At 49.3% G+C, this 26279-nt stretch overlaps 1 protein-coding gene across 6 annotated transcripts in view; it reads right to left on the reverse strand.

Moving 5' to 3' along the window:
* Window positions 1-26279, reverse strand: part of PLXNA2 (plexin A2) — a 221460-nt gene that overhangs the window by 165758 nt on the left and 29423 nt on the right. For all 6 annotated transcript variants that reach the window (XM_033852877.2, XM_073802776.1, XM_033852874.2 and 3 more), the window contains exon 3: window positions 23536-23718. In XM_033852877.2, the coding sequence (XP_033708768.1) occupies window positions 23536-23718 (183 nt within the window). The remainder of the gene's footprint in view (window positions 1-23535; window positions 23719-26279) is intronic.

The following is a 26279-nucleotide window of genomic DNA, read 5'->3' on the forward strand; positions in this document are numbered from 1 at the left end:
CTTCAGTCAATTTTGAGAGCTGTTGACATGACGGAGATGGGATGAGAGATGCAGAAGCAGATACTGGGCCGCCCAGCTAGTCCTCCCAACCAATTCACTCAAGGCCCTGGCTGCCTCACCCGCTCTGGGAGGTCCCTTGATGGAGAGAAGTCAGGAAGAGTGCACGCACACACACACACACACCCCACATCTCCCACCGCCACACATGCGCAGACACATACACACACAAACACATACATGCACACATATCACATACACCCTCCCACACAGGCATGCATGCTTACACACATACGTACACACAAACCACACACACCACGTATGCACACACACTCATAAACACATATTCACACCACACACACATAAACACATGTACACGCACAAACACACACGTACACACACACGTACCACACACATACCACACATACATCGTGTAGTTCCAGGGAGATTCTGGAAAGAATCTTTAGCCCAACTTCGCAGTAAGCCTCGGCCGTTCCTCCAGGCTCCAAGGGGGCCAGCAGATGGTACCAGCCAAGCAGACAAGCCTCCCAACGCCTGTAAACTCAGGGTCTCGGTCCCTCCAAGGCCGACAGTCCAATTAAGCTTTGCTCCCACAGGTGAAAAGCAATTGAATTCGGAGCATTCCATCCCTTCTTTGGGGCATCAGCCCTCGGCCTCCCACTCCACCCTGCACTGCTGCATTTTCCCATATGGCCTCCTTGCCTCTCACACTCTGCTCTGAAGACTAGGTTACTCAGGGATCACAGAGCCCAGAAGGATCTCCTTCCAAGATGTCCTCTAGATGGCAGGGACCTGCCTGAATAGTTCAAAGGAAAACTCTGGCTCAGAGGCTTGGCCTCCATTAGGAAGCTTCTCTTGGTCCAGGAGGTAGGTCCCTGGGGATTAAGCCCAAAGATCCCAGTACCTCCCATGATGCTCATGGGTCCTTCTCCCAGGGTCCAGAAGAGCTGTAGGGAGACCCTCGTGTTCTCCTCTTTTTCCAGGGCACCTCCTCCTGCCTGCAGAGCTAACTGGCATGACTGGCATGAATATATCCACATATCTCTCCATAAATACACTCATCATTAGCTATATATATCTTTTCTTCTAAAGACTTGGCAAGAATTCCCTAGAAGCCTTTTCCATGACACAATAGAAAACCATCAGAGTCATCAGTTTGATTGTTCCCACAAATACAGCTTCGGGTTGACCTCTGCAAAGCTCCCTTGGACCCCGATTCCAGTAACTCAACCCCTCCAGCCCTCACCAGTCCCCAAACCCCTGGCAACCACAAGACACAACTCAGTTTTCTGAAGCTGCCATTTTCTTCCTCGTTGGCCTCTGTCTGAAAGCAAAAATAAAAATCCATTGCTTTTGACCTATCATCTTAAAAAAAAAAAAAGTAGGCTTTGTATCTGAGCTCCAGCTGGCAGCAGGAGGCAATGAGCCAGGCAGCAGGATCCCATGGCACTTAGGGACAGTGTGGTTAAGAATGGGTTGCTGGGGTTTCCAAGTGGGCTAGACCTCTGTGGGCAGGATGGTGGGAACCGCTGAGTAGGCATCTACCCAGGCTTAACAACCACTGGGGCAGTGAGCAAAGCTGTCAGGGGTCTCCCTATGAGGCTCCTTGGATAAACAGGAGAAACTCCAGGGCAGAAGCACAGAGAAGGAAAAGGCACCCAGGTAATGACTTTCGAGGGAGTTATTATTAGGTAAAATTCTGAGAACCCCATCTTTATCACCCTGCATCAGCATTTGCTGGAAGGAGGTGGGAGGGAGGGGTGGGGGGGGGGAGGAGGGAACAGCTGGCTCTTCCGTCTTTTTTTCCCCCTCTACTGTTAAAGGCTTTGCTGGGTGGAGGTAGCCCCTGTGAAAGGGAGGGTGGGAGGGAGACGCAAGAGGGAGAGGATATGGGGATATAGGTATATGTATAGCTGATTCACTTTGTTATAAAGCAGAAACTAACACAACATTGTAAAGCAATTATACTCCAATAAAGATGTTAAAAACAAATTCTTCATTTACAGAATAAGAGAATCAACAGAGAAGTGCAGGAAAAGTAATCTGGCAAAAAAAACAAAACACAGAAAGTCCCCGAACCCACGACGACACCTCCTACAACCTTTCTTGTTCAGTATTCTTTCTTTTTAAAGTTGGGTTGTTATCCTTGCACCGGAGAACGCCAGCAGGTGTTGCTGGTAGCTGTTTAATGACAGTGTCAAGAATGTCTTTCAGGAAGGTAGGCTTGGAGGCAGGAGGCAGTGATAGAGAAAATGGGATGGAGGGAGGAGAAGGGGGCCCCACATCTGCGGAGAGGTAGCTAAGCAATGGAGTGCTGCTCTGGGAATTGCAATGTTATTTTGTACAAAATTCTTCCTGTAGGAAGGAAGGGGGAGGGACAAGAGACACATTTCAGTGTTTTGCGGACCTAAGAATTTTGAGCTGGAATTACGAGCAGCTCACAGTGTCTTTGGGCAAATACTTTAGCTCCTCTCCTCCGCATCTCCCACTTTCTTTATTGTTACTGACTCTCCTGAGGATTAAATAAAAGGACGTGGAGTCCCTTGGAGAGGGATCCCAGCAGCGCCCTCCCCCTCCCGGGGTGATGAGCCCTGCAACTATTCCACATCTGGAAAAGGTAATGGCTCCCATCCTGGCAGGGGCGTGTCACAGACCAGCAAGAGGAAGATGTTTCTGTTACCTAGCTGATCTCAGCTCCAATGAGCCAGAGAGACTGTGGGAGGCTGGATGTGGAAGGGATTGGGCAGCAGCCTTCACAACGAATGCGTTCCTCGTGAACACTCGAAATCTGAAATTCCTTCCTGCTCTGTGCTCAAGCTTAGTTCCCTACAACCGAAGGCAAACCTGAAAACCTCTCCAGTCAGAAGTCTTCCCTGGAGAGACCACAACAGCCAGAGCTGTGGAAAGATATCCTCAGGGTCTTGGTCCTCCCTTAACTGTTGCTCCCCTTCCTGCTGGGACAGTGACCAAGATCTGGTGAAAGTTTCTGGCATTTTTGTTCTCCACCTGCAGGACATGACCAGGCCACGTATTCCTGGGGTATAATCTGCAGAGGTCAGCTTCTCTCTCTAGGGCTTAGCTCATTCTATATTCTTTTTTTTTTTAATTGGGAGGAGGGCATGGCTTTGGGGTAGCAGTTGAAACACGCAGCTGTAATTGCCCTGGTCACAAGACATACGGTCAGGCTACAATGGTGACTGGCAATAGAAATGCCTCAGAGTGTCTGAGGCTGCTAATAAGATGTAGGGGTTGGGGAGGGGGAACAATGAGAGCACCGACCCTAACATTTGCTTTCACACATATTATTTCACTAAATCTCCTCCTTAGTCCTTCGAGCTAGGAACCAGAATCATCAATGTCTCCATTTTAGATGTAAGGGAACAGGGTAACTTCCCCAAGGGCAATGGCTATAGAGCCAGGGCTGGAGCCCAGGCTACTTGATGTCTGGGCTCCTTTTCTCTAGCTCCACACCACCCCATGCCTGAGCTGCACCGCCAGAACCTCTGGGAGAGGGGGCACAGTATCCTGTCTTCTGGGGAAGTGAGAAGCTAGCAAACACATCCCACACCTTCAAATAGACTGTAGGTACCTGAGGAAAGGCCCATTGCTGTGCTGTCCTTTACATCTCCCGTGGCCCATAGCCTACAGTGTTCCAAGAACAATTTTTAAATGGTTACTTTAGGTAAGATATAAGGAAGAATCCAGCAAGGGAACTGAGGCATCTCGGGGGTTGTGAGCTTCGAACCACAAAACTAGGACTTATGTCAAGGCTCCAGGGCTCACTGACTGAATAATCTATCGGGACCTGTTTACCCCATCTTCCAAAAGGAGATAAGAATATCCACCCCTCGAGGTGCTAGCGGAACTAAATGAGATGGGAAATGAGAAAGTACACCGCATACTGTAATTCCTAACGTTGGGTCTTCCTGACCCTGAGGTTCAGGAGGTCCCCAAAGATAAGACAGCAGAGAGATAAGGAAGGTCATCTTCTGAGGGTCTTTAGACAGTGCTCATGCACTCCTGCTGCAGGGGGACTGGGTATCGTGCGCCCAGGAGGGGAGGGTGGGCTACGTTCAGGTGGCAAACGGTCTAGTGCATGGTAGGTGCTCAATGACTGGGTTTCCCTTCTGTAGCTGCCCATTCTAGTACATCCTCCATTGTGAGAAGCTGGAGGAGAAGGACCAAAGGATGGTGGTGAGGACCGTCATTTAGGACAAGGCGTCTTGAGGATCCCTCCTAGCCTCGGGGTCTGAAATGACGTCAGCATACATCTTTAAATAGGGTCAACTGGCACCACTGCTTACTCTTCCGTGCCATTCTTTGGGCCTCTGCTGAGTTGAGGGGTGAATAGGAATCACGGATGACTCTCACTCACATGATGTGCTGGGGAGGTAGTGGTGGGTGTGGTCTCAGTAGCCCGACTCACCACGGGGGCAGGGCGGTCTTGTGGTCGATTTGGGGGCCTGGGCTGACCTATGCACGTGGGCCCCAGAGAAGACCCAGAGCAGGTAGGGAGGCCCACCAGGAGGGTGGGAGGATGCAGTGACTATACCTCGCCATCTGTCTGAGCCCCTGGGAAAAGCCAACCTGGGGCTGAGGTGGAAGATGCGAATACTGGCTTGCATTTCCCGAGGGCTCGCTCTTTGCCAAGCACCGGGCGAAAAGCTGAACATGCCTGACCTCATTTAATTTTGAAAGCACCCTTTAAGGTAGGTATCATCATTTCGCAGATGAAGAAACCAGAGCTCAGTAAGGATAATTTTCCCAATATCGCCTACCTAGTAGGTGGCAAAGATTTGAACCAAGATGGTCTGATTCCAAAGTCCACATTCTTCCCACGACACATGCTGGCCCCATCCAAACAGCCCACCAGTCAGGAGCTACAGATAAAATACCACACCTCCTACAGCATGCCCTAAATCAGCAAAAGGAGAAGCTGGAGGCTGGCAGAGAGCAGATCTTTATCAAGACACTTCAGGAGCAGGAGAAATATTTCCACCCTTCTCCCAGCCAAAGAACTGGCTGTGTTTATAAGATGAGACACATTTTGAGGGGAGAGGAAGGAGGGTGTAATCTCAAGCTAAAATCACCGCCCACACCAAAATAAACTTGAAGGCAAACTGGGGCCTCAAGGATTTTGTTCAACTGCTTATGTGTGTGTCTGGGAGCATGTGAGTAGGTGTGGGGAATGAAAGGCAGGAGAAGGCAGGTAAGGAAAAGCAGTACCTTTGTCATAACCAGTGGCATTTATCAACTCTGCTTTCCTCCCCAAACTTACACTTCTCCCGCACTTACTTATTTCCTGTTTCTCTTTCCTGCTCTGGAGCAGAGAGCTAACAGGGTTTAGTGGATGAGCAGACTTCGGGTGGGTTTGCTCTCCAAATCCACCACCTACTGAGTTGTCCAATAAATACATATGACATGAATGAATGGGGAAATAATTTCACCTCCCTGAGCCTTGGTTTTCTCATCTGGAAAGATACGTAGTTCTAGTCCCTGTGTTGCAGGGCTGTTGGGAGGATTAAATAAAGCAACGTGCTTAGCACGGTGACTGGCACAATACATGACGTGATGACCAATACATGTTTGTTGTTTTGCTCAGTTTCTCAACCTCAGCACTACGACATTAGGGGCAGGATCATTCTTTCTTGTGGGGGCTGTTCTGTGCATTATAGGATGTTTATCAGCATCCCTGGCCTTTATCCACCAGATGCCAGTAGCACCTCCTGCCCCCAGACATAACAATCAAAAATGTCTCCAGATTTCACCAAATGTCCATAGAATCACCCCAGTTGAGAGACACTGGCTTCATGTCATTAACGATGATATTAGCAACAAGTAATATATTTGAAAGCACACAGTAGGCACTGATAGTGATATTCATTATTTTGAATGAGCGGATGGATAAATGAACACGCTAAGTAATCATGGGTGTAGTTCTGCATCTTCAAACCCTTGGTGGCAGGAGGTGTACAGTCTACTAAGTTCTGGACTCCGAAAGGTTGATGGAATCACAGAGGGGGATGGGCAGGGCACCACACGGACCACCTTGGTGTCTCCGCTGCCAGCTCTCTTTTGGCATCGAACTAGTACCTACTGGGATTTGCAGATGGAGCACTGACAGGTGGGTGAGGCTGTGAGCTAAGTGAGGCTGAAGGAATTTTCCCCTCTGAGAAAGGGCAGTCCCAAAGGGATCTGTCTGCAGCAACTGATGGCTTGAATTTCTGTGTGTGAGCTGTGATTGCTTGAAGCATGTGCACTCCCCGAAGAATCTCATCCTTTGCCCATGGCCAGCCGGAGACATTGCTAGGAACTTCTGAAGTCCTACCTTACCTGGAGGACACACATGCAAGCCCCTTTTGACTCCCATCAAGAAGATGTCTTACTACTGGGGCAGAAAGATGACTCCTGTCCTAGGAGTTTTTCCCTCCTCCCCCCTCCCCACTTTCCCCCTCTCCTTTCTTTCTTTTTAAACATGTATTGAATCTCTGCTACATTAGTTGGTTCTACAGACAAAGAGATGATAAATGCAGCCCCTATTCCAAAACTGCTGAGTGTACTGAGGGCCGAGAAAAGAAAAAGGGTGATGACAATACATACAAGGATAATAGGTAACATTTACTGAGCCCTTATCCTATTTTGGACGCTTATCCTCTTTTGGACACTGCTCTCTGTGCTTTACCTGTATTGGCTCATTTACATGTAGCTCCACAACAAGCCTGTGAGGCAGACACTATTATTATTTCTAGTTTGCACATGAGGAGACAGGCACAGAGAGGCGAGGTGATTCTTACTATGCCACCCAGGTACTAAGGAGCAGAGTCAGGAGTGGAATCCAGGACACCTTGGGCTTGGACTCTTCTTAACCGCTATGCTCCCTGCTCTGATAGCCATGTGATGGGGTGCTATGAAGCACACAAAGGGGGGCCTTCCTGGAGGAGGTGATGCCACAGTACCTTGAAGATGAGAAGGCGTTAGGTGGGTAGGACAACACGCGCACAGTCCCGAGGTGAGAAGGCCATGGAGATGCAACAACGTTCTAAAAGCAAGGCTTAGCTCCCGCATGTGCATCCCCGCCCCGACCTCATGGCCGGGTTAGAGCTGTGAATTCAGCTATCAGGACTCCTGCCTCTGGCCTGGGCTGGTTCTCCGGACACTCACTCGGAGCCACCCATTCGGCCCCCTGTCCTAGCCTGTGCTGTCTGATTTGGCTTTACAACCAAGACCGGGGCTGATACTCTGTCTCCTGCCTGTGAGGTCCTCAACGATCCACTCCTCCCTTAGGCCTGATCTAGTCTCCATGCTTCAGCCCTCACTCACCTCTTGGTCTTGATCTGGGTTCTTTCTGTCTCACCTTGTTCTGCTGCCGCTTACACCAAGTTTGGGAGTGGGAGTTTGTGCGTGTGTGTGTATGTGTGCATGTGAATGTGTACCTGTACTTGTGTACATGCATGCATATGTGTATCTGTGCATGTGTCTAATATGTGCATGTGTACGTACGTGTGTGTGCACAGTAGGTGGTGAGTATGGTGTATGCATGCCTGTTACAAGGGGTACACACCACTCGATGGTCAGGTAGGCCCAACATTTCGTCTTCTGTCATTTAAATCTGATACATATAAAATAGATGAGAGCAAGATGCTTTGATTGAAGGAGGATGGAACTGGGGGATTAGAGTGGTCACCTTAGAGCTCAAAGGCACACTGTCTAAAAACCATTAGACAGACTCAACATTTTAGGGTCAAAGGTCTTTGAGAATCTGATGAAAGCAATGGGCCCTCTACACAAAAATTATAGACATACAAATGTTTGCATAATATTTTGGGGGGTAGATCATGAGCCCCCCTGAATCCAGGAACACTGGTTAAAAGTCCTGTGCATTCAACTTCTGCCATATCCTCCTACTGGGTCTCCCTGCCCCTCTGACTTTGCGGGGGAGAGTTATAAGAGGTTGGCAGCTCCAGCACAGGGAATGATGAAACCCAGACAAGTCCTGCCATTGCTTCGTTTGCTCAAGGAGAGGAGAGGCCCAGGATTTGGAAAGCACAACCTTCTCGTACTCAAATTCCTATGACAAGGGCATGGCTGTTAACATTGCTCCCACATGGCCAGCCCTAGGTGGCTTGGGTGTCAGAGATGACTGTTGCCTCAGTTTCCACACTAGCTTAAAGCCTGTGAGCTCCTATGTCTAGAATGGGCAAGGGATGGACATCCAGGGTCCAACCATAGTGTCATTGCTGGGTGATGCTGGGCAAATCTCTTGACTCCTCTGGGCCAGTTTCCTCAGCCATAAGACCACAGCCCATGGGGTTGTTAGGATGACTAGATGAGCTCAAAACGAGCGCTATATACATGAAAGCTCTTTACATACCTCAAACCATTAAGTAAGTTTAAGGGGGTTCTTAGTATCTTGGCATTCAGAGAATGACTGGGAGATTTATACCAAGAGAGTTGTCTTCTTCCAGACTGGGAACCAGGGAGATTTGTCCAGGGTCATCTCTCGATAAGGCCTGGGATAGTAGGGGAGCTCACAGCTTAGGGCACTTAGCTCCGGACAATCCCAGCAACATCCAGGGGTCCTGGAGTCATCTGCTCCCTCTTTCAAGGCTCCCATCCCTCAGCCCAGGAAAGAGACTCTAGAACAGCCTCTTGCTACAGCTCCCCTGGTCCTCTGGGCTCTGGTTGGGGCTCTAGTCTACTATGAGATGCAAATCCACTTCCAAGTTCACAGTGAGGGAAAAATGAGAAGGTTCTTCATTGGGTCTGCCTGCTGTTAATGAGCTGATCTGGGGGAAAAGACTGAGTGAAAATGAACAGTCACTACCCAGAGTCACTGGAGTGTTCCTTGCAGCTGGCCCCGATGTATGTGTTTTATGTGGCGCTCAGGCTGCCGGTGCCTGGGGCCCACAGGCAGGTTTATGAGATTAAAGCCCAGTGCCCAATAAATAATTTAGCAGCTTACTGCAAAAATACAGACACACAGTATAATAGCTACTATCTCCAGCAGCCTGATGTGTACGGACATTTTAAATGCACATCACTTTCATCTACTTGCTTCCATTTTGATGTGGGGTCCAAAACCAAAGAAGGAAGAGAAAAAGAACATCACCTCCACCCTCTGTCCGTGTCCTGCCACTAAGATGGGGTTGATGAGAAAGAAAACTCTTCAACACACTAATTATTCAGGGCTTTGCTGGCTGTCCGTCCCCACCACCCACCTCCTTCTATCTCTGCTCTATTCTTTGCTTGCGGTTCCTGTTTGTGTGTGCAGAACGAATCTGAAATCTCCACTAGACGAATTATTCATTCAGAATTTGGTTTTCTTCTCCCAGGGGTGCCTTTGATGGAGCAAAGCTGGCTCCAGGTGCTGGCTCCTGCAGAGTCACAAGTGACTTGCTTGTGGATGCAGCTCAAAGCTGAAATAAATAAATATCACTGCCATGACTGCCAGAATCCTGGCTGAAGTTCTAATGAGGCAGAAGTTAGTGGTGATTGATTGGTAAGACTTGGTCTTGGACATGACGGAGGGGAAGAGGATTGGAGAGGCAAGAAGGAAGAGGTTGGGGTGGGCGTCACAGGGAGAGAGGGTGGGAGAAGACAGAAACAGTGGCTCCAAGATCTAGAAGCATCAATGGGACATGAGTGGCACAGAGTAATCTATGTAGCAACATGAGCTAGCAGCAGAAAACGATGCCAAAGGGAACCATCCTCTTCTTATTGGAAAGTTTCCTGGTTCTGATCGAAGTTCAGGGACAAGTGGCTTCAGTGGGAATGAGGGAGAGTGGTAGGATTTCCCTCTAGCTCTTGTAGAAATCTGGGAGGGTGGCATCCACTTCTGTACCAACCTCTTGATTCTCCTTCTGTGGGTAGCATCTACTCCAGACCCACTGGCCACTGGGCTTGTACAGACACCACCAAGCTTCCCCAAGCCCCCCTACTTTTTTGCCTCCTTGGCCTTGGATACATTTACTGCCAGTGGCTGTGGTTTATCTCCCGTTGTTTATGGCCTGGGACAGGCTGCCTACAAATAGGTCTCCAAAGAGTGGGGAAATGCAGCACCTGCCATTCTTTGAAGCTCTTTCCAGAAATGAAAAGGACAGTCATAAAATGTGGCATGTGGGGGAGGAGGTGGGGTGGGGGTGACATGCATCATAAAAAGCGTAATGGACTAATGTTAATACACAGACTGGCTGCAGCCCAGGGGTGTCTGCTGGGTTCAGACATAAATATTGGGGAGGCACCAAGGAGACAGATTTTTTATTTCTTTGATTTGATGGGGAGAGGCTGGGCATATTTTTTCCTCTATTTCTCTGACTGTGGCCATTCCTCTGGCGAGACCACCAATCTGTTTGAGACTGAAGCTACTCAGTGTTTTATGGCTTTCAGAGCAGTTAGACTCTTGGAAAGACGGGAGGTGCAGAAGCATTTGTGGGTGCATCCCATTGCCTCACAGGGTCAGTCCACTTGGGGGTTTTGCTGGCGTCATCCAAGAGCTTGCAAGTGACAAGAGATCAGAATGGGGTGAGTGTTGCCGTGCTGGATGTATGCTTGAATGCATGTATGAGTAACTAGGTACCTGCCCAACATCAGGCAAATTTTGAAAATTAAAGGGACTGATTTATGTCCTCTGCTTCGTGGGAACCAAAAGAACAGCAACCCCAGCAATAACCCAACACGAATCTCCATCCCCTCTTCACTTCAGGCATAAAGAGGAAAAGAGCTGTTTGTTAACTAGTGGCAAATTCAGGTACTTCTGAGTTTGGACTGAGCCAAGCACACTGTTTTCGAGGGTTTTCTACATTCTCTGGCTAACGTTGGCCATTGGCCCACTGCTATCTAGCCACACACTTGTCTTGAAGTTTGCCCATACATAGAAAGGGTAAATGCACAGTGGAGGTACGGGCAGAGGGCAGAAGCGAGTAAGAATCCTGTATGAAAAGGGCCTCCATTCCAGGTGAGGCTACGGTGCCCTTGCCCCTTTCCTCGTACCTTGAAGCACTCAGCGCCTAGGAGCTGTGCTCGAGCTCTGAGCCCTGAACTCAAGGACGGATTCAGTCCACCTAGAACCCTGGGCTGCTTGAGAATAAAGAGAAACAACAGAAATTGTGGTGCCTATGGTGGGGTGAGAAGCCCCGGCTCAGCCTTTCAGCGTGTGCGAGAAAAAGACCGAAGGCGTTTGGAATTCGCGGCGCAGTTCACCATTTGTTTGGAAGAGTTAATTTTCCATGTGGTGTCCCCGAGAAGAGGTGGGACATAAAGCGGCAGTCTTCCGAACGCCGTGGGTACCGAGAGCTAGAGGCTTTTGTCCTCTGCATCTGGGTATATGTGAGAGGAGAAAGAGGAAGGGAGTGAGGAATCTTATGAGGTGTGGAAGGCCCATGATAAGCAATTGAGATGCTTCTTTAACCTCATTATTATCCTTATGAAGTAGATATTATTATTCCTGTTTTAAAGATGAGAACCCTCAAATCTGAGTTTCCAAGAGGTTACATAACTTAGCTAAGATCACAAAGTTAATACATAGTAGGGTTAGGACTTGAACTCAAACCACTGTCTTCTCACAATGACATAAAAATACGAAAGGAAAAAAAATCAATAAATGTTGATTTGGAGGAAAATTTATTTTCAGTCTGACAGTCAAGAGAGCAGGGACAAGTGCATCTCTTATGCCAAGTGGTGCATATTATTCGCAGTAATAAGGCAGGGGGGTGTCACGTGTGCTACTGTTAGAAAAGGATTACAGGACCCTTATGTGCATGATGACGTGTGATTACTCAGAGGGTGTGTGGGGCATTGAGTCTCCAGCGCTGACCTGGGTGCCTGATGATAATAAAGAACTGGGCTCCCCAGTAAATAAATACGCTGCAGATCTACCTGGGAAAGCACCTCATCGTGAGAGAGAGCTCATCCTTTCCCACCAGGTGTAGCAGTGGGCCCTTTTATGTGTGAGGTTAACCGGCACTCTCTGGATGGGAACCCTTGGGATCAGTTGTGAGTGGGGGTCTTGCCCAATCATCTACCTAAAAATGAGGTCAATTGGGCCTATCCGTAGGGGTTTGTCTCAGTCCCTTCCAACCGAGCTTGGGGCACACCAAGACGTTCCTCTTCCCTCAGTTGGCTCATAGCCACCTGAAAGTCTGAGAAAGAAATCACCAGAGTACCTAGTCTTTTAGCCTAAGGTTAAGGTTAGACTTAAAGAAGACTTTCCTGACTCTGAGCTGTCGGACCCTAGACCGTAAGCAAGCAAACTGGCTCTGGAATATCCTTTCCTAAAGATCTCAAAGAGAGGGAGAGATACCTAATTGCTGCCCACAGCTCTGGGCAAGGGGGGACCTTCCCTCCAGCCTCACCTTTGCTTGCTGATATTTTAGTAAAGGCCCAATACAAATATAGAATGTATAATTTTCACATCATTCTTGGCAAATCCCAGGTGCGCCCCATTAGCAGAGTTCCAAGGATGCCATTTTCTATCGAGAAAAAGATATGCCGCGTCGGAGTGCTTAGCTAAGGGCCCTATTAATAGCGATCCTAATTATATGGCTGCAAATTTAATTCATAGCAATGATTAGTGTCAGAATCAAAGGCATCAGGCATCAATATTGATGGAATTGCATAAGCTCCATAAACAGAGAACAAGCATTCGGGCCCATCCCCCCGGCAGTGGTTTGCTGTTAACTATTACATTAAATGTCTCTTCCAATTTTGCCAGATCGAAATGAGTCCATTTCTCAGTGTCCTCCTCCCCCACCCGAAACCTTTGCCCGGCCAGCTCTGAATGGGTATGACTGGCACACAAAAGATCCCAGACAGCGTCTTTGAAGGGAAGCCCGGGGCCTCCAAGGGATGCACGGGTGATGGGCCCAGGCCCCACGCTTTACACGGCAGCTCTTGGCCTTGTCAGTAACACTCCTTTGTCTCCCCTTCAGAAAGCTCACAGCAAACAATGATGCCTGGAGAAAGGGGAGTCAGCTGGGGACTGTGTGTGGCACAAAGGCTGCCACTCTATCCATTGTGGCCTGGGCTGAGATGGGTGGGAAGGGGAGGAGGAGGCCTGAGGGGAGTGACACAAGGCAGCGTGTGCCGAGGTGACAGCTGCCACGTCCCGGTTTTCCAGGGGATCTTGGCTGGAAAGAGTGCAAAGTCAGTCCTTCCACTCTTCTCTCCTGCATCTTCTTGCAGCTCTCTGTAGGGCAGGTGGTGGGTTACAGAGGGACCAACAGAATCTTGGAGAAGGGCGATAGAGTGCTCAAAGTTAGTGGTTCACAAAGCCCAGATCTGGAGTCAGAGGGATCTAGATTCCAATCCCAGCTGTCCAATTAGTAGCAATGTGACTCGGCAAGTCACCTAACTTTGTTGGGCTTCAGTCTGCTCATATGGAAAACGGATGTAATATTAATCCTTACCTTACAAGGGTATTGTGAGGTTTAACTAAAAAAGTACGTAGCTCAGGGCTTAGCACATAGTGAGTGTCTAAGTTATAATAGGCCTACTCCCTGCAAAATAAATAAATAAATAAAGCCGCATGCCTAGAAAAAGGACTCATATGTAAAACTTGAGGTTCCCAATTCAGTGTTCTTCTGACTTGTCAGAACTTCTTAACCCCAAGGCAAGCATTTTGTGGGTAAGCAGACCTCCTTGCTGGCCAGGCTCTAGAAAGATCCTCAAGTCACGTACAGTGAGGGCTCGGCGATGCTGGGCACCCCAGAGCAAGGCTGCGTGGCCAGGCCTGGGATAGGAAGTTCAGCTAGACTCTTGCCCTGGAGAGAACGATCCCCAGACCAATTTTAGGGTCTGCTTAGGGAATGCTTTCATGCTAGGGAAAGGCAGAGGCCAGCCTGAGGTTTTGTGCAGAGGGAACGTTCTTCCATATGATACAGAGAGAAGGGCCCCAAAAGTAAAGTCTAAAAACCTGGATTTTATCTTGCTTCTGTTGCTAAGGACCTGGGTGATTTTGTGCAGATCCCTTAACCTTTCTAGGCCTCAGCTGTCTCATCCACAAAACAGAACAATAAACATCTCACCTGCCCAAAGTCTGTTGGCTGGACTACTTTTCTGAGGGCCTTTCCAGTTATAAAATCAGGGGAACATTCCTGACCTTGTGTGATGGAGTCCACCTTCCCCCTGGGGGGTGGGGCTGACCCCTTTGCAGGGTCCAGACTCCATGGCCTCTTCTCCTTCCTTGGCTGCACTCTCATCCACCCCTAAACACAGAAGTGTAAGAATTCCTGATTTGCTACTAAAGGCTGTTAATACTATTGCCCCTTCCAGGTTAGGTGGGGACGCCCAGCTGGTGTCAGTAGCCTTTGAAATCCAGTGAGGTTTTGGAGAATGATGGCTGATTGGGACAATTCCAGAGGCACCAGCTCCTAAACTTGTGCCCCATCTTGAAGCCTAGAAACCTTTCTGGAGGCTGAGGCCAGGAGAGGAACAGAATCCCAGGAAGAAACTTAAAGGACAGAAACTCAGGGTGACCTTCAGCACCTTGCATCTCCATATATCTCCTGCTTCTCTGGACAGAAGGACACATGATAACAGGAAGGAAAGAGAAGTTCAAGTAGCTGCAAGCTTTTAGCTTCATCATTGTTGGACTATACAGGTGACTGTATACAGGTGAGGTGTGTGCTGCACCATTGCCACCTGAAATATTTGTAGCTCTGATTCCAATCTTCCCTTGATTTACCCTGGGACCCTAAGCAATCCATAATAATCCATAATCTCTGTGAATTTCAGTATCACCATCTGTCACGGAGCAGAGAAATATCTCAATCCTTCCTGTTTATCCTAAATGCTATGGGATTAGTGAGCTAATGGAAACCAAGGGAATCTGGGTCCTTAGAAAAGGATGGTAATGGTGTAGGAGTGGTAGCAGTAACACTAGTAGAGTCACACTTACAGCAATTATGGTAATAGCAGCAATAGCTACCATTTATTAAGCATCTGCTACACACTGGGCTCTATATTAGGTACTTCATATCCCCCAAGTCTGACATGCATAGCAATCTTGCAAGGTAGCATCGGTGGACCAGTTGATGACACTAAGGTCTGCCCAAGATCACACAGTTCATTGAAGGTGGAGTTGTGTAGCCCTAGGATATCATGGTTGGCTTGGGAACATGCAAAGGGCAGAGACTGGCCCCGTTTTAGTTAATTCTGCAAAGCCATAAGAGCCGAACCACCACTTCCCCCAGCCCGGCCCTGAGGAGGGGTCAGTACCTATTGTTTGGTGATATGGGACTCGGAAAGCTCTCATTGGTGACTAATGCAGCTGGATGTCGGTGTCCAGCAGGATTAGATTAGTTCGGCCCAGCTGGTCTAGCCTTCCAAGTATTTTTTTTCCCATGACACAGGGCTGGGGGCAAGGGGCAGGATTCTCTTCCTCCATCTGACCTTGCAAACATGTCACTAAAAAAGAGGCTGATCTGACAGCTCCACTCCCCCAGGGAGCCAGAGAAGAAGCGGGCTTCGGGGGAAGCCTCCAAGATGTTGGTAATAATAATGGAAAGCACTTTTGTTGCCAAGCACCATAGTAAGAACTTTTCATACATGATTTCACTTAGTCCTTCCAACAACTATGCAAAGTGTTTATTACTACCCACTCCACAGAAGAAAAAAATTGAGGCTCACAAGTTAAGTAACAACAGTAGTGATATTTAAATGCATATAAGCTCAGCACCCCACTTTACATAAATGATTTCATTATGCTCTATTTTTTTCATTAGCACTTATCATCTTCTAAATATACTGTATATTGTGCGTTCTCATTATTTTCTTTCCACATTAAGGTATAATCTTCACTAGGGCAGGCGATGTTGACAGTTTTGTTTACTACTGTATACCAAGCAAATGGCGCACAGTAGGTATTCAATACATTTTCGTTCAAGAATGAATGATTTCATTTAATCCTCATTACAATCTCATGCGGCAGGTATTATAACTGTCTTCGTTTTACACATGAGGAAACTGAAGCTCAGAGGTCACACAGCTAGTAGACTGGAGTCAGAACTGCATCCTGTAAGCTCATATGCTCTCTGTTATGCAAATAGGTTCCTACCTGAAGACAAGAGGACAGCACCAGCTGGCCTTTGGAGGTCCTGTCCAACCTCAAGATATATGTCCATGCTTTGTAACCATAAGCAGGCAAGGCTCAGTGACCTAAAAGGATGTGCATCTATGCGGTCTGTATTTTCCTAAAGATGACTGCTCTGTAAACATTAGCACTTTGGCTTCTTAAACATTCTACAGAGCCTATTTGGGTCACCTGGATTCTGTGAGCTTGAAGCATTATGCCTGTGCTTCACCTGCCCTGAGATAAAGCCCCGAGCTCCAAAGGGCTCCCTCTCAGAGTGCAAAGCACCACGCCGAGCACACAGCCTGACTCCTCACGCCGGGATTATCCAAGATTGAAGCACACAGGAGCCGCACAAAAGGTGCAAAAAATAAACGCATCTTTAGATTCTCCCTTTCAGAATGACTCTGGGAGATCAGGGGCTCTTCCCTGGGGTCAGCTGGGGCTCTGGATAGAAACCCACACCCTCTCTCTCCACCTGTCATGGTCGAGCAGGGGGATGTGGTGGTCAGGGGAGGAGGTTTGGAAGGATTCTGTAAATATGCCCCCTTCCCTGTGCCAGCCAAATGCTGCCTTTCCCAGGTTCCAGAAGACCAGTTCTTGGGACCCAAGAGGCCTATAAAACAACAAAACAAACAGCGAGTTTGGCGGCAGGAGCCTGGGCAGGGAGCCAAAGTCATTACTGGGGATGTGGTGGTGAGTTCTGAGCCACCAGCCCACCTCCTCTGCACAGGCTCTGGGGCAGGGGGAGAGGGCATCTGCTGCCCACTACCCCAGCCCCCAGAGCTGCTGAGATGCGTCAGGGACACAGAACATTAGCTCAGCGGTCACAGGTCCCAAGAAATCCGCTAGGTCTCCTAGAATGAGACCCACAGCCCTGGCTGTTTACTCAATCCAAGGTTCACAATGAGAGACGAGTGAATCATTTCCATTCCGAGGAATGAGTGGCTATTGTTCGGTGGTGTTGGCACAGCGAGAAAGGTATGTTTCTCAGCTTTTCACCCAACTTGGCTTTCCGTCCGCCAAGACAACTCCACCCCACAAGGGAGCCAAGTAGCAGGTTAGGAACTTCCGTGCATGTTTTGGGAGGAAGTATAAATGCCAATGTCAATTTTGCCAATGGATCGGCCATGTAACCTTGGACAAGATATTTCATTTAACATCCCGGTGGCTCAGTTTTCCACATCTGTAAAATGGAGTGGAGATGCAGGGAACCATCGCCATACTTAGCTGAAGTATTTGTGGAGGATGGAAAGGACCGTGGAAAGATATCTCATAAATAGTGTTATCAAGTAACTGAGCAATAACCCCAGGGCCTGGGAGAGTTAATACTTTAGTGCTCCCAATGGATTCTTTCCAGTGCCTAAGCTGCTACTGCGAGAGGCTCACAGTTTTCCTGGCCTGGCTCAGTAAACCGTTTGTGAGCTTACAAAGAGAAGAATAAGAATGGGACGGGACGTCGGCAGGGTTTCCTGTGAGCTGCGGACTGGAGACCTTGGGTTGGTATGTCCCATAGGGAAAGGCAGAAAGGATTTTCCTCAAGCATTTCACAAGCATTCTGGTGGCTGCCTTAGCTAATGGGAAAGAAGGTGGTGGCAAAAGAGGCCCGGCCCTCCCCAGACCTTGAAAAGGCTAAGTCTCTGTGGATTTGCAAAAATGTCCAGGAGTCTGATACTCCTGGCAGGGGTGGCAGGGAAGGGGTTGCCTGGGCCTCTGTACCTGCCTCTCGGCTGAAGGCAAAACTGCCTCTGATGCAGGTGAGGCAGATAGCTGGCCATGCTCTCCTGGGATCTACGGGCAATAGTGTAAACGTGGCTCCTTCCTCCCAGCTTGGTCAGCATTGCTGAGAGCACTACCCCACCCTCTTCCAAACACTGTTAACCAGAAAACAGGCTCTTTTCCTGTCCCAGCAGTTCTCTTGTTTCCTAGACCCCTCATCCCACGGCCACCCTCCAACCCTCCCCCTCCCCTGCAGACCTATCCACCACATCCTAACTTCCTTCCTTTGCAAACCAGCCACATCAACAGGAGTCACTCTTGGTGTCTGGTTCTCTTCCAACGCGTGCAAGTAGGTCTCTGGCCTGGAGGAGGTACATTTGAGATAAATTTCATGAGCAACTGATGTGTGAGAGACACTGGGTCTGGCTGTGGGGATGGGTGACATATGTGGAAAAGAGGGCCCCTGTCCTCCAGGACCTGTGAGTCTCAAGAGAAGTGGACCCCTTATTCTGCAGCTGCTCCCGCACCAGATGCTATCGGAGCAAAGCGGCAGGGGGTCTGAGGAGGGCGCTAGTCACGGTGCTGGAAGGGGCGAGGTGAGGGACATGTCACCGGGCCTTGGGCATCAGGAGAGGCTTCCGGTGGCAGGGTTGCGGGAGAGAACAGCGAGCCAGCACCTCCTGCTGCTGTGAGGCCCTGGGGTCGAGGGGCCAGAGGAGGCCTGAAGAAATGGGAAGCCGGGGCTGAGGCAGAAGTTTTAGCAGCTGCAAATGGAGGGGAGGAACCAATGGGACTTTGTCCCAAACCCTAGAGAGTCCTGCTTCCCGGTCCCAGCGTCTTCTGCCCTCTCAGCTCGGGCCCCACGACCTGTCTCCTGGACCCCTCCCTTCAACCTGGGAAGTCGTGTTAAATGAGTCTGTAGTCCCTGTTGCCACTACTCTTCCTCGTGTGCTTTGCTATTAGCTCCGGGCATCTCTTAGGTGGACTCCCACCGCCTGCCCTTGGCCAGGAGGGATGTCGGCACAGTCAGCCGTGCCCAGCCCCAGGAGGCCCTGCTTTCCCTCCCCTGCCTCTTGCCCCAGGCCTGCCTGCCCTCATCCTCTGGGTCCTGCCTTGCCCTGTCTGGGCCAAGCACCTCCCCGCTGACCCTCAGGGGCTTTCTGCTACACACCCAGGGCCAGCGTGAACCCAGCTGTGACTTCAAAGCCCACCCCCAGGGTGCCTTGGCCTTCCGCGCTCTGCTCCCCTTCTCTGCCCTCTGTTATCTCCCACCCCTACTGAGGGAGTCAGAGAAATAGGGGCGGCATAAGTGGGAAGGTCATGTGCTTGGTGCAGGTGCCTCTCCACAGCTTCCCTGATCGGTGACCACCTAGTCTCTGCTTCAGTATTTCCACTGACTGGGAGCTCATTCCCGCTTGAGTCAACTCTTTCCATTATGGGACAGTTTGGCTGCAAGAAGCTTCTTCTTCCTATTAGGTGGAAAACTATTTTACCGGAACTCCTAGCTGTTGGCCCTCTTCTGCCCTCTGGGGCCACACTGAATAAGCTTAATTCACCTTGCACAGCTCAATGGAGAAGCATGATTGTGAAACCAGACGATCAAGGTTCAAACCCTGGCTCTGCCATTTACCTGCCATGTGGCTCTTGGACGCATTTCTTTACCTTTTCTGGCCTCTATTTCCTCATCAGCAAAATGGAGGTGACAAGAGCACCTACCCCATCGAGTTGTATAAAGATTAGTTAGTAGATATCAAGCTCTTAGAATATCACCTGACACATAATAAGTGCTCAGTAAATCACAGTCTGTGAAGAAAGCTGTTTCGTCTCCTCCCTTCCACTTCTTCCCTTAGGTTAACATCCTTTTAAAAGTATTCTCCGTACAGCATGGCTCCCGCATCCTTGCAGGCCTTGTTGACCTGGCTCTTTGGTTGGCTTACGCCCTCTTACAATGTTATCTCCCGTGGGACGTGGGGCCTCCACTTTTCATGACCTTCTGTTAGTGTGGTGAAGACTAATTAACTTTGTGGATCACACAGTTGGCTCACAAGGTCAGCGAAAGTCCCAAGATCCTTTTCACTTGATCCTCTAGGACTTGAGCCTCACAGTACTCTACGCCTTGGCTTCCACCTCGCCAAGTCCTCCAAGCCCCTCTGCGCACTCTAGACCTTGCTGGCACGTGCTCTGCATCTTCTCAGTGCGGCACCCAAGGTCTAGAGGGCCCTTCTCTCCCATCCCCGACTCATCACTTTGTCTGTCTCATTCAGTCTCAGAGCAAATCTTAGTAAGCTTCCTCCTCCATGAAGCCCTCCAGGTTAATCACACTGTGGCAGCTGATTTCTCTGGAATTGTTCCATCCCTGTGGTGAATCCTGGCCTGTCTTCTTATCACCTCTGATGCCCTGGACCTTAGTCTAGGCAAGTGTTACACCTCTTGGTTCTGAGGTCTCGTCCTTATTCTGCCTGTTCCCTCTGCATGTTTGTGACTCAGAAGGCGGTGGCCTCGTCTGCACTGTTCTCTGCCTGGAGAGCAGAGGGCAGGTATGAGCAAGTATGTGACACAGCACAGAACAACACCTCGTGGTCCTGCCACTTCTAGGCAGTCTCTGCTTCCTCTAATCGTCCCCACTCGGGGACATCCTGTCCTATGGGCTGCCATGGACGGAGGCCGCACAGTCTGACAGACACCTGGTTAGGCAGGGAAGAAGTGAGTGGTCCTGACGCACCCTGCTTCCCTCCCCTCTCCAAACTCTTGGCTAGTTGTTTTTTTTTTTTTTTTTTCCTTCCTGTGTTGAAAGAGCTATGCGGCCTGGACCATGGCAGAGTTTCCTGGGGACATTCCACAAATTCCTCATGGGCCGTTTCTCTGGGTAAATGGGAGGCCAGTGGGAGCCCGACTTTAGTATCAGGTGCCTCAAAGGCGTGTGGGTGGAAAGGAAGGGTGAGTCGCCCAGAGGAGAAGGAGGGGTATTATGAGCTCATAGAAACAACTAAAGAACATCGAAGTGAAGAGTGAGAAGGAACAGACAACTGCAGGTCCGAACAAGCTGTGGGCAGCCATGCCCCAGCCTCCCCCTTGAATCCTCTGACTTGCCCCCCTAGCAACTTGTCTGCTGGGGTTCCAACAGGGCTAAGAGAACTTGGCTACCTTGAGTGTGTGGCTTGAAAAGAGAGATATGGGAAGGTCAGCCCAGGGCCCTTTGAGCCTGGCTGGGTGGTTCTTCCTTTATTTAGTCCTCGTCCACCCATTTAGCAAACATTAATTCCCTAACTCAGATCCAGGGATGAAGAGAATGGAGGCCCTAGGCCCTGGCTTAACCCTGTAGCAAGCCTGAACCCGAAGGCTGTTCTCAGCCTCCACCCCCGGGGTTCCGTGGCTGCTTCTTTAAGTAAAACAGGTGTCAACTCGGATGTCAGGACAAGAGGCAACTTGTCTTCATCTCTAAGCTTGGACGAGTCACTTTTCTTCTCTGGGCCTCAATTTTCCTGCCAAATAACGCTAGTATTGGGCTAGATGGTCTCTAAGGTTCCTTAGAGAATGGTTTTCTTTTTCGAGACAGTTTTGAGGCCCATCCCAGGTGGGAACACTTGGTGAAAGGATGAGGCAGAAAGAAGGAAATAAATATGAACAAAGGCATGACCCCTGCCTTTAACAGAACTTTCAAGAGAATAAAGGAGACAGAATCACAGGAATGATCCAGAACAGTGACTGAAGGTGCAGAAAGGAGAGGAGAAAATGCTGAGCACTAGCTTAGCTGTGGCTCCTGCTGGCCTTCCAGAGCCTTTGTGCAACTGAGAAACAGGTGGTATTTATGGGCAGATGAGTCAGCTCCAGGAGCTCCTCTGGGGGTACGTTTATACCCTAGGGTGTATGGCTTGACAAGGAGAGTTCAGATTGGATTTCAACTCCCATCGGCACCTCGGCCCAAAGTCCCTGGGCAAGTCACAATCTACCCAGCTGTATAGATAACCCTGCAGGAAAGTAGCCAGCCTCAGGAGTCCAGGTTGAACCCTGTCTTGATAGAATATACCACTTTTTTTTTTTTTTTTTTTTTTTGTGGTACACCGGCCTCACCGCTGTGGCCTCTCCCGCCGCAGAGCACAGGCTCCGGACGCGCAGGCCCAGCGGCCATGGCTCACGGGCCCAGCCGCTCCGCGGCATGTGGGATCTTCCTGGACCGGGGCACGAACCCCTGCCCCTGCATCAGCAGGCAGCCTCTCAACCACCGCGCCACCAGGGAAGCCGCAGAATATACCACTTTTTAAAAATTGAAGTAGAGTCGATTTACAATGTTGCGTCAGTTTCAGGTGTACAGCAAAGTGATTCAAGATATATATATATATATGTGTATATATATATATATATATATATACACATATATATATCTATCCTATTTCAGACTCTTTTCTAGAGTACACCACTTTTAAATCTTAGTGGAATCTCAGAAGGTCAACTCCTTCCCTCTCCACTTCTGGGAAAGCAAACGCCGGGACCACACTCATCCTCTCTCCCATACCTGAAACCAAGCCAGGGCCCACAGTCCCAGGCCAAGTGGAGGGCACAGGACAGGTACAGGTGGGCACCTCTCCACAGAGTGAGGAAAGGGTTAAAGGGCTCTGGCATCATGAGAAAGAAGGCATCTCCACATCAACCCAGACCAGTTTTTCTCACCTCCTTTGGCAGCAACTCAGAACAAGCAGAACACGGAAATTCTTCCTCAGCCTCCCTCCCTGCCACCCTCCTTCTACATTCCCAAACAGCATCTCTCCTGAGGCTGTAACTGGATTAGGAGGAAAGAGCCACAGGGCTGATGTCAGCATCAAAGGGTGAGATGCGGTGAGGTCTGGCCTGTGTCTTGATCCACAGGTGCTGGGACTAGGGAAAGGTGGCAGGAGGGTGAGCTTGGGAAAAAGGGATTAGCAGGGACTGGAAAGAACGTGGCTGCTGTAATTCCACATGATAAACCAGACTGTGCTCCGTCTCTACACCTTAAGTGCTAGACAAGCAGGTACAGCTTCCGGCTTCAGCCCGCCGCGCAGGAGGCTTCCCGTGCTGCCAGCCCCAGACGGCCCGTGCCCTCCCATGGGCAGAGGTGCTCAGAGCAGGCACAGGATAAGACGCCTACTTCCTCCTGTCAGCTCAGGTCTTGGGGGTGAGGGAGGAGGAGCGGGGAAGAGACTGCGATTGCAGGAAGAGGGAAGACAGGAGAACAGTCCCTTATCCAGGCACCGTATACCATCCCAGAGAGGCACCACCATCGGCTGAGAAGTGAGACCCATAATGTGCTTCAAGCAGCTGCTCTGGACTCAACAAAGACTTTTGATGAGTACAATCACCTCTGTAGACTGTGGGGAGGGATTTATGATGTGGGTGATTCATAATATAGATAATCAAAAAATCAAAAAATTCATAATATAGATAATCAAAAAATTCTACTTGATTTGAAGACTTTTTTTTTTTCCTCCTCTAGACAGATGCACCTTCCTAATTCCTTGGAGTTTGGTCAATATTGAAATATGTTTACGTTACCAAGACACTCACTGACCAGTGGGTAGAGGAAGCAGCTAGAAGATAAGGCACAAATTAACCCCTACCAACCCTCCCCACTCTACCTGTTCCTGCCCCAAGAAAACTGAGTTGCCTCTAGTTAAATCTCCATCCACAGCAGCCTTCTAGCAGAGGCTCTCAGCCGAGGAGCTGAACAGCAGCGGGCGTCCAGTCTCACGGACTCTTACCTTTTTCAGCTTGCCGCTCTTTGTACCCACAAACACCACGCTGTAGCCGTTGTAAACATAGGACGCCACCGAGGTCATGCGGTCCCGGCTGGTGGTGTACAGGGTCAGGCCCTCCACTGGAATTGAGCCTCCAAGCGGCTGGTTGATGTCCAGTCCACAGAAGTTGTCATCGATGGGCACCGGCTGGAGAGAAGGGGAGGGACCTGGGGTGAGTAGCAGCGGAGGCAGGGCCGCGTTGATCCTCACCAGCCCACCCACCGTGGCCACCAGCCCCAGGACACCAGGCCTCCGAGAAATTCAGGCATGGAGTTCAGGGGCCTAACACACACTGCACACACAAACATCTCACGGCTGACCCATGAACCCCGCACTGACTCCTGGGAAACCAGACAGCTTTCTTCTCCCTCACCTGCTATCACCCACTCACTTTTCTGCCAAGACAACCTGCGACAGGTTGCAAAGCTGATTGCTCAAATTCATTTCCTGGTCATTTACGTGTCCCTGTGGACCACGCCATTTGTGGCGGTCTTTCTATTTAGACAGTGGAGATTCAGTCTAGAGGCAACATCACAGGATTCCTACCAGCCTGGTGGCGCTCCTTATTTGTTTCCTGGACTGCAAAAGCCTGCCTTCGGGCATAAGGAATTTTCAGTCATTCCATTATTCACCACATCCCACACTGGGGATATATTAAAAAGGGTTATCTTAATATTGAACAGTGCCTTATACTTTGGAAAAGTTACTTCATCTACGTGAATCTCAGTTTCTTCAGGTGTCACACTACCTGCCCACCTTTGTGAGAGAATCACTGGGGAGAAAAGGAAATAACACGTGCGAAGAGATTCGTTAAGTTGTACAATGATTCTCATCACTGTCCGTTAGAGGTCTTCAGTGATGTTTCGGTAGATTCTGGGGGAGATGGTCTTCTTGTTAGCAGCCTTTTGCAGGGAGTGGAGGTATGCTTGTATAAAGAATATCTGTCATTGAATAATTTTTTTTTAAAAAAATTAAAGTCTCTTCTCTCTCAGAAGAGACTAGGGCACCTTGAAAAGACATTGCACCTTGAGCAAGTGGAAAAATAGCTGGACAGAAAGAATTCCAGTCTCTGCTCTTCTTCTATGTGAACTTTGATCAGTAACAGCCTCTTTGGGGACTGTTAAATTGATGATTTCTAAGATCTCATTCAGTTAAAAAAAAAAGACTGCATGCTTCCTGAGGACAGGGGCTGCGAGGGGGCTGCATTCTCTGCACACTGTCTAGCCTGGGGCTGGGCTATGACGGATCCTCCAAAACATCCCACTTGATTGCACAACAGGGAATCCTGTGGGCAAAGGTCGCAGACTCTGGGCCAGAAAGAGCCCTGAGCCCTGTGGCAGCTGTTCCTCCTGGGTCTGGAAAGGCATCCTCGAGGAGGAAGGAAGTGACGGTCGTGGGAAGCACAGAAAGCATCATGGAGAGACCTGTTCCCATCACCCTTCTCCTCTCACCCACACCAGGAAAGCGCGGGCTGGTGTGTCGTTCCCTGACAGCTTCATTTCCTTGGAAGAACTGATTTATAAGCTAAATGGGATTTTTTTTGGTAAACCAGGGACTTCTCTTTCATTCCCTGTTCAAATCCAAAGAGAACAGAGGCTCATGTCTTGTGATTCCTTGGTGTTTTGTAGAGAGCTACTGCTCCTACAACTGAGTGGCGGTGCTACCCTTGTGTGTGTGTGTGTGTGTGTGTGTGTGTTTATTCTTTAGGAAAGAAAACTAACTTTTGGGTTAAGGATGACCTTGAATTCTGGATTATATGGCGCTCCACACGGCAGAAGGGATAAGCTTCTCAGGCAGGGAGTGAAGCAATGGTATAGTAGAGCCAGCTTATGAGGAATGCCTGTACATCTATCTCTGCATTCAGTGACATCACACTGGTGGCTTGAAATTATCCATGGTGGGAGTATTTACACCACGGAAATTGGCAAATGCTTCTAATCAAGATCCTTCCACCCCAATTCCTTCCCTACTACTACCATTGCCTGCATATAGCCATCCATTTAAGATTCACCAGCACATCCCTGGAGCCAATGATGGAAATTTCAGGCTCCCTAGAAAGGTAGGTCAGAGGAATCAGCTACCACTTTTTACATTTTCTACTTCTCTTTCTCATCCCTACACCAGAGGCACAAGTGTCCTGATAAAGAATCAGGAAATCTAGATTGTAGTCCTGTCTCTACCACTAGCCAGCTATGTTATCTTGATATACCACATACCCACTTTGAGTCTGAATGCTCTCATCTGTAAAGGGAAAGGATTAGACCAGGTAATCGTCAAGCTTCCTTTCAGCTCTGAAAGTTCTTGATTTCATGGCTTCAGTTTCTTTCCCACTCTCTCCAGGGACCGCTAAGGTTGCAGAGCCTGGGCTCAGGCATAACCTAAGCCAGCTTCTGAGAAATGATGACAGAAGCCAAAAACTTGCCAGTGATTTTGAATTTCTCTACATCCCTCCTGACTCTAGAATCACCAGACTGTGACGGAAACGGTTTGTTCTGAGCCTAAGCCCCTGCGATTGGCTGGCATTTCCTTTTCTCGTCTCTAAATTGTCAGATATTCCCAAACACCTGCTGCTCCTTTACTTTTGCTCTGAAAGGGAGAGCCTGGTGTATGGCTTTCCTTAGAAGCAGCACGGCTAAATGCAAAGAGTTTGGACTCAGAGGTCATATGGGCTAAACTGAATTCAAATCCCTGCTGTGTCATTTATGGTT

The sequence above is a fragment of the Tursiops truncatus genome, chromosome 1 (genome assembly GCF_011762595.2).
Source record: "Tursiops truncatus isolate mTurTru1 chromosome 1, mTurTru1.mat.Y, whole genome shotgun sequence".
NCBI lineage: Eukaryota > Metazoa > Chordata > Mammalia > Artiodactyla > Delphinidae > Tursiops > Tursiops truncatus.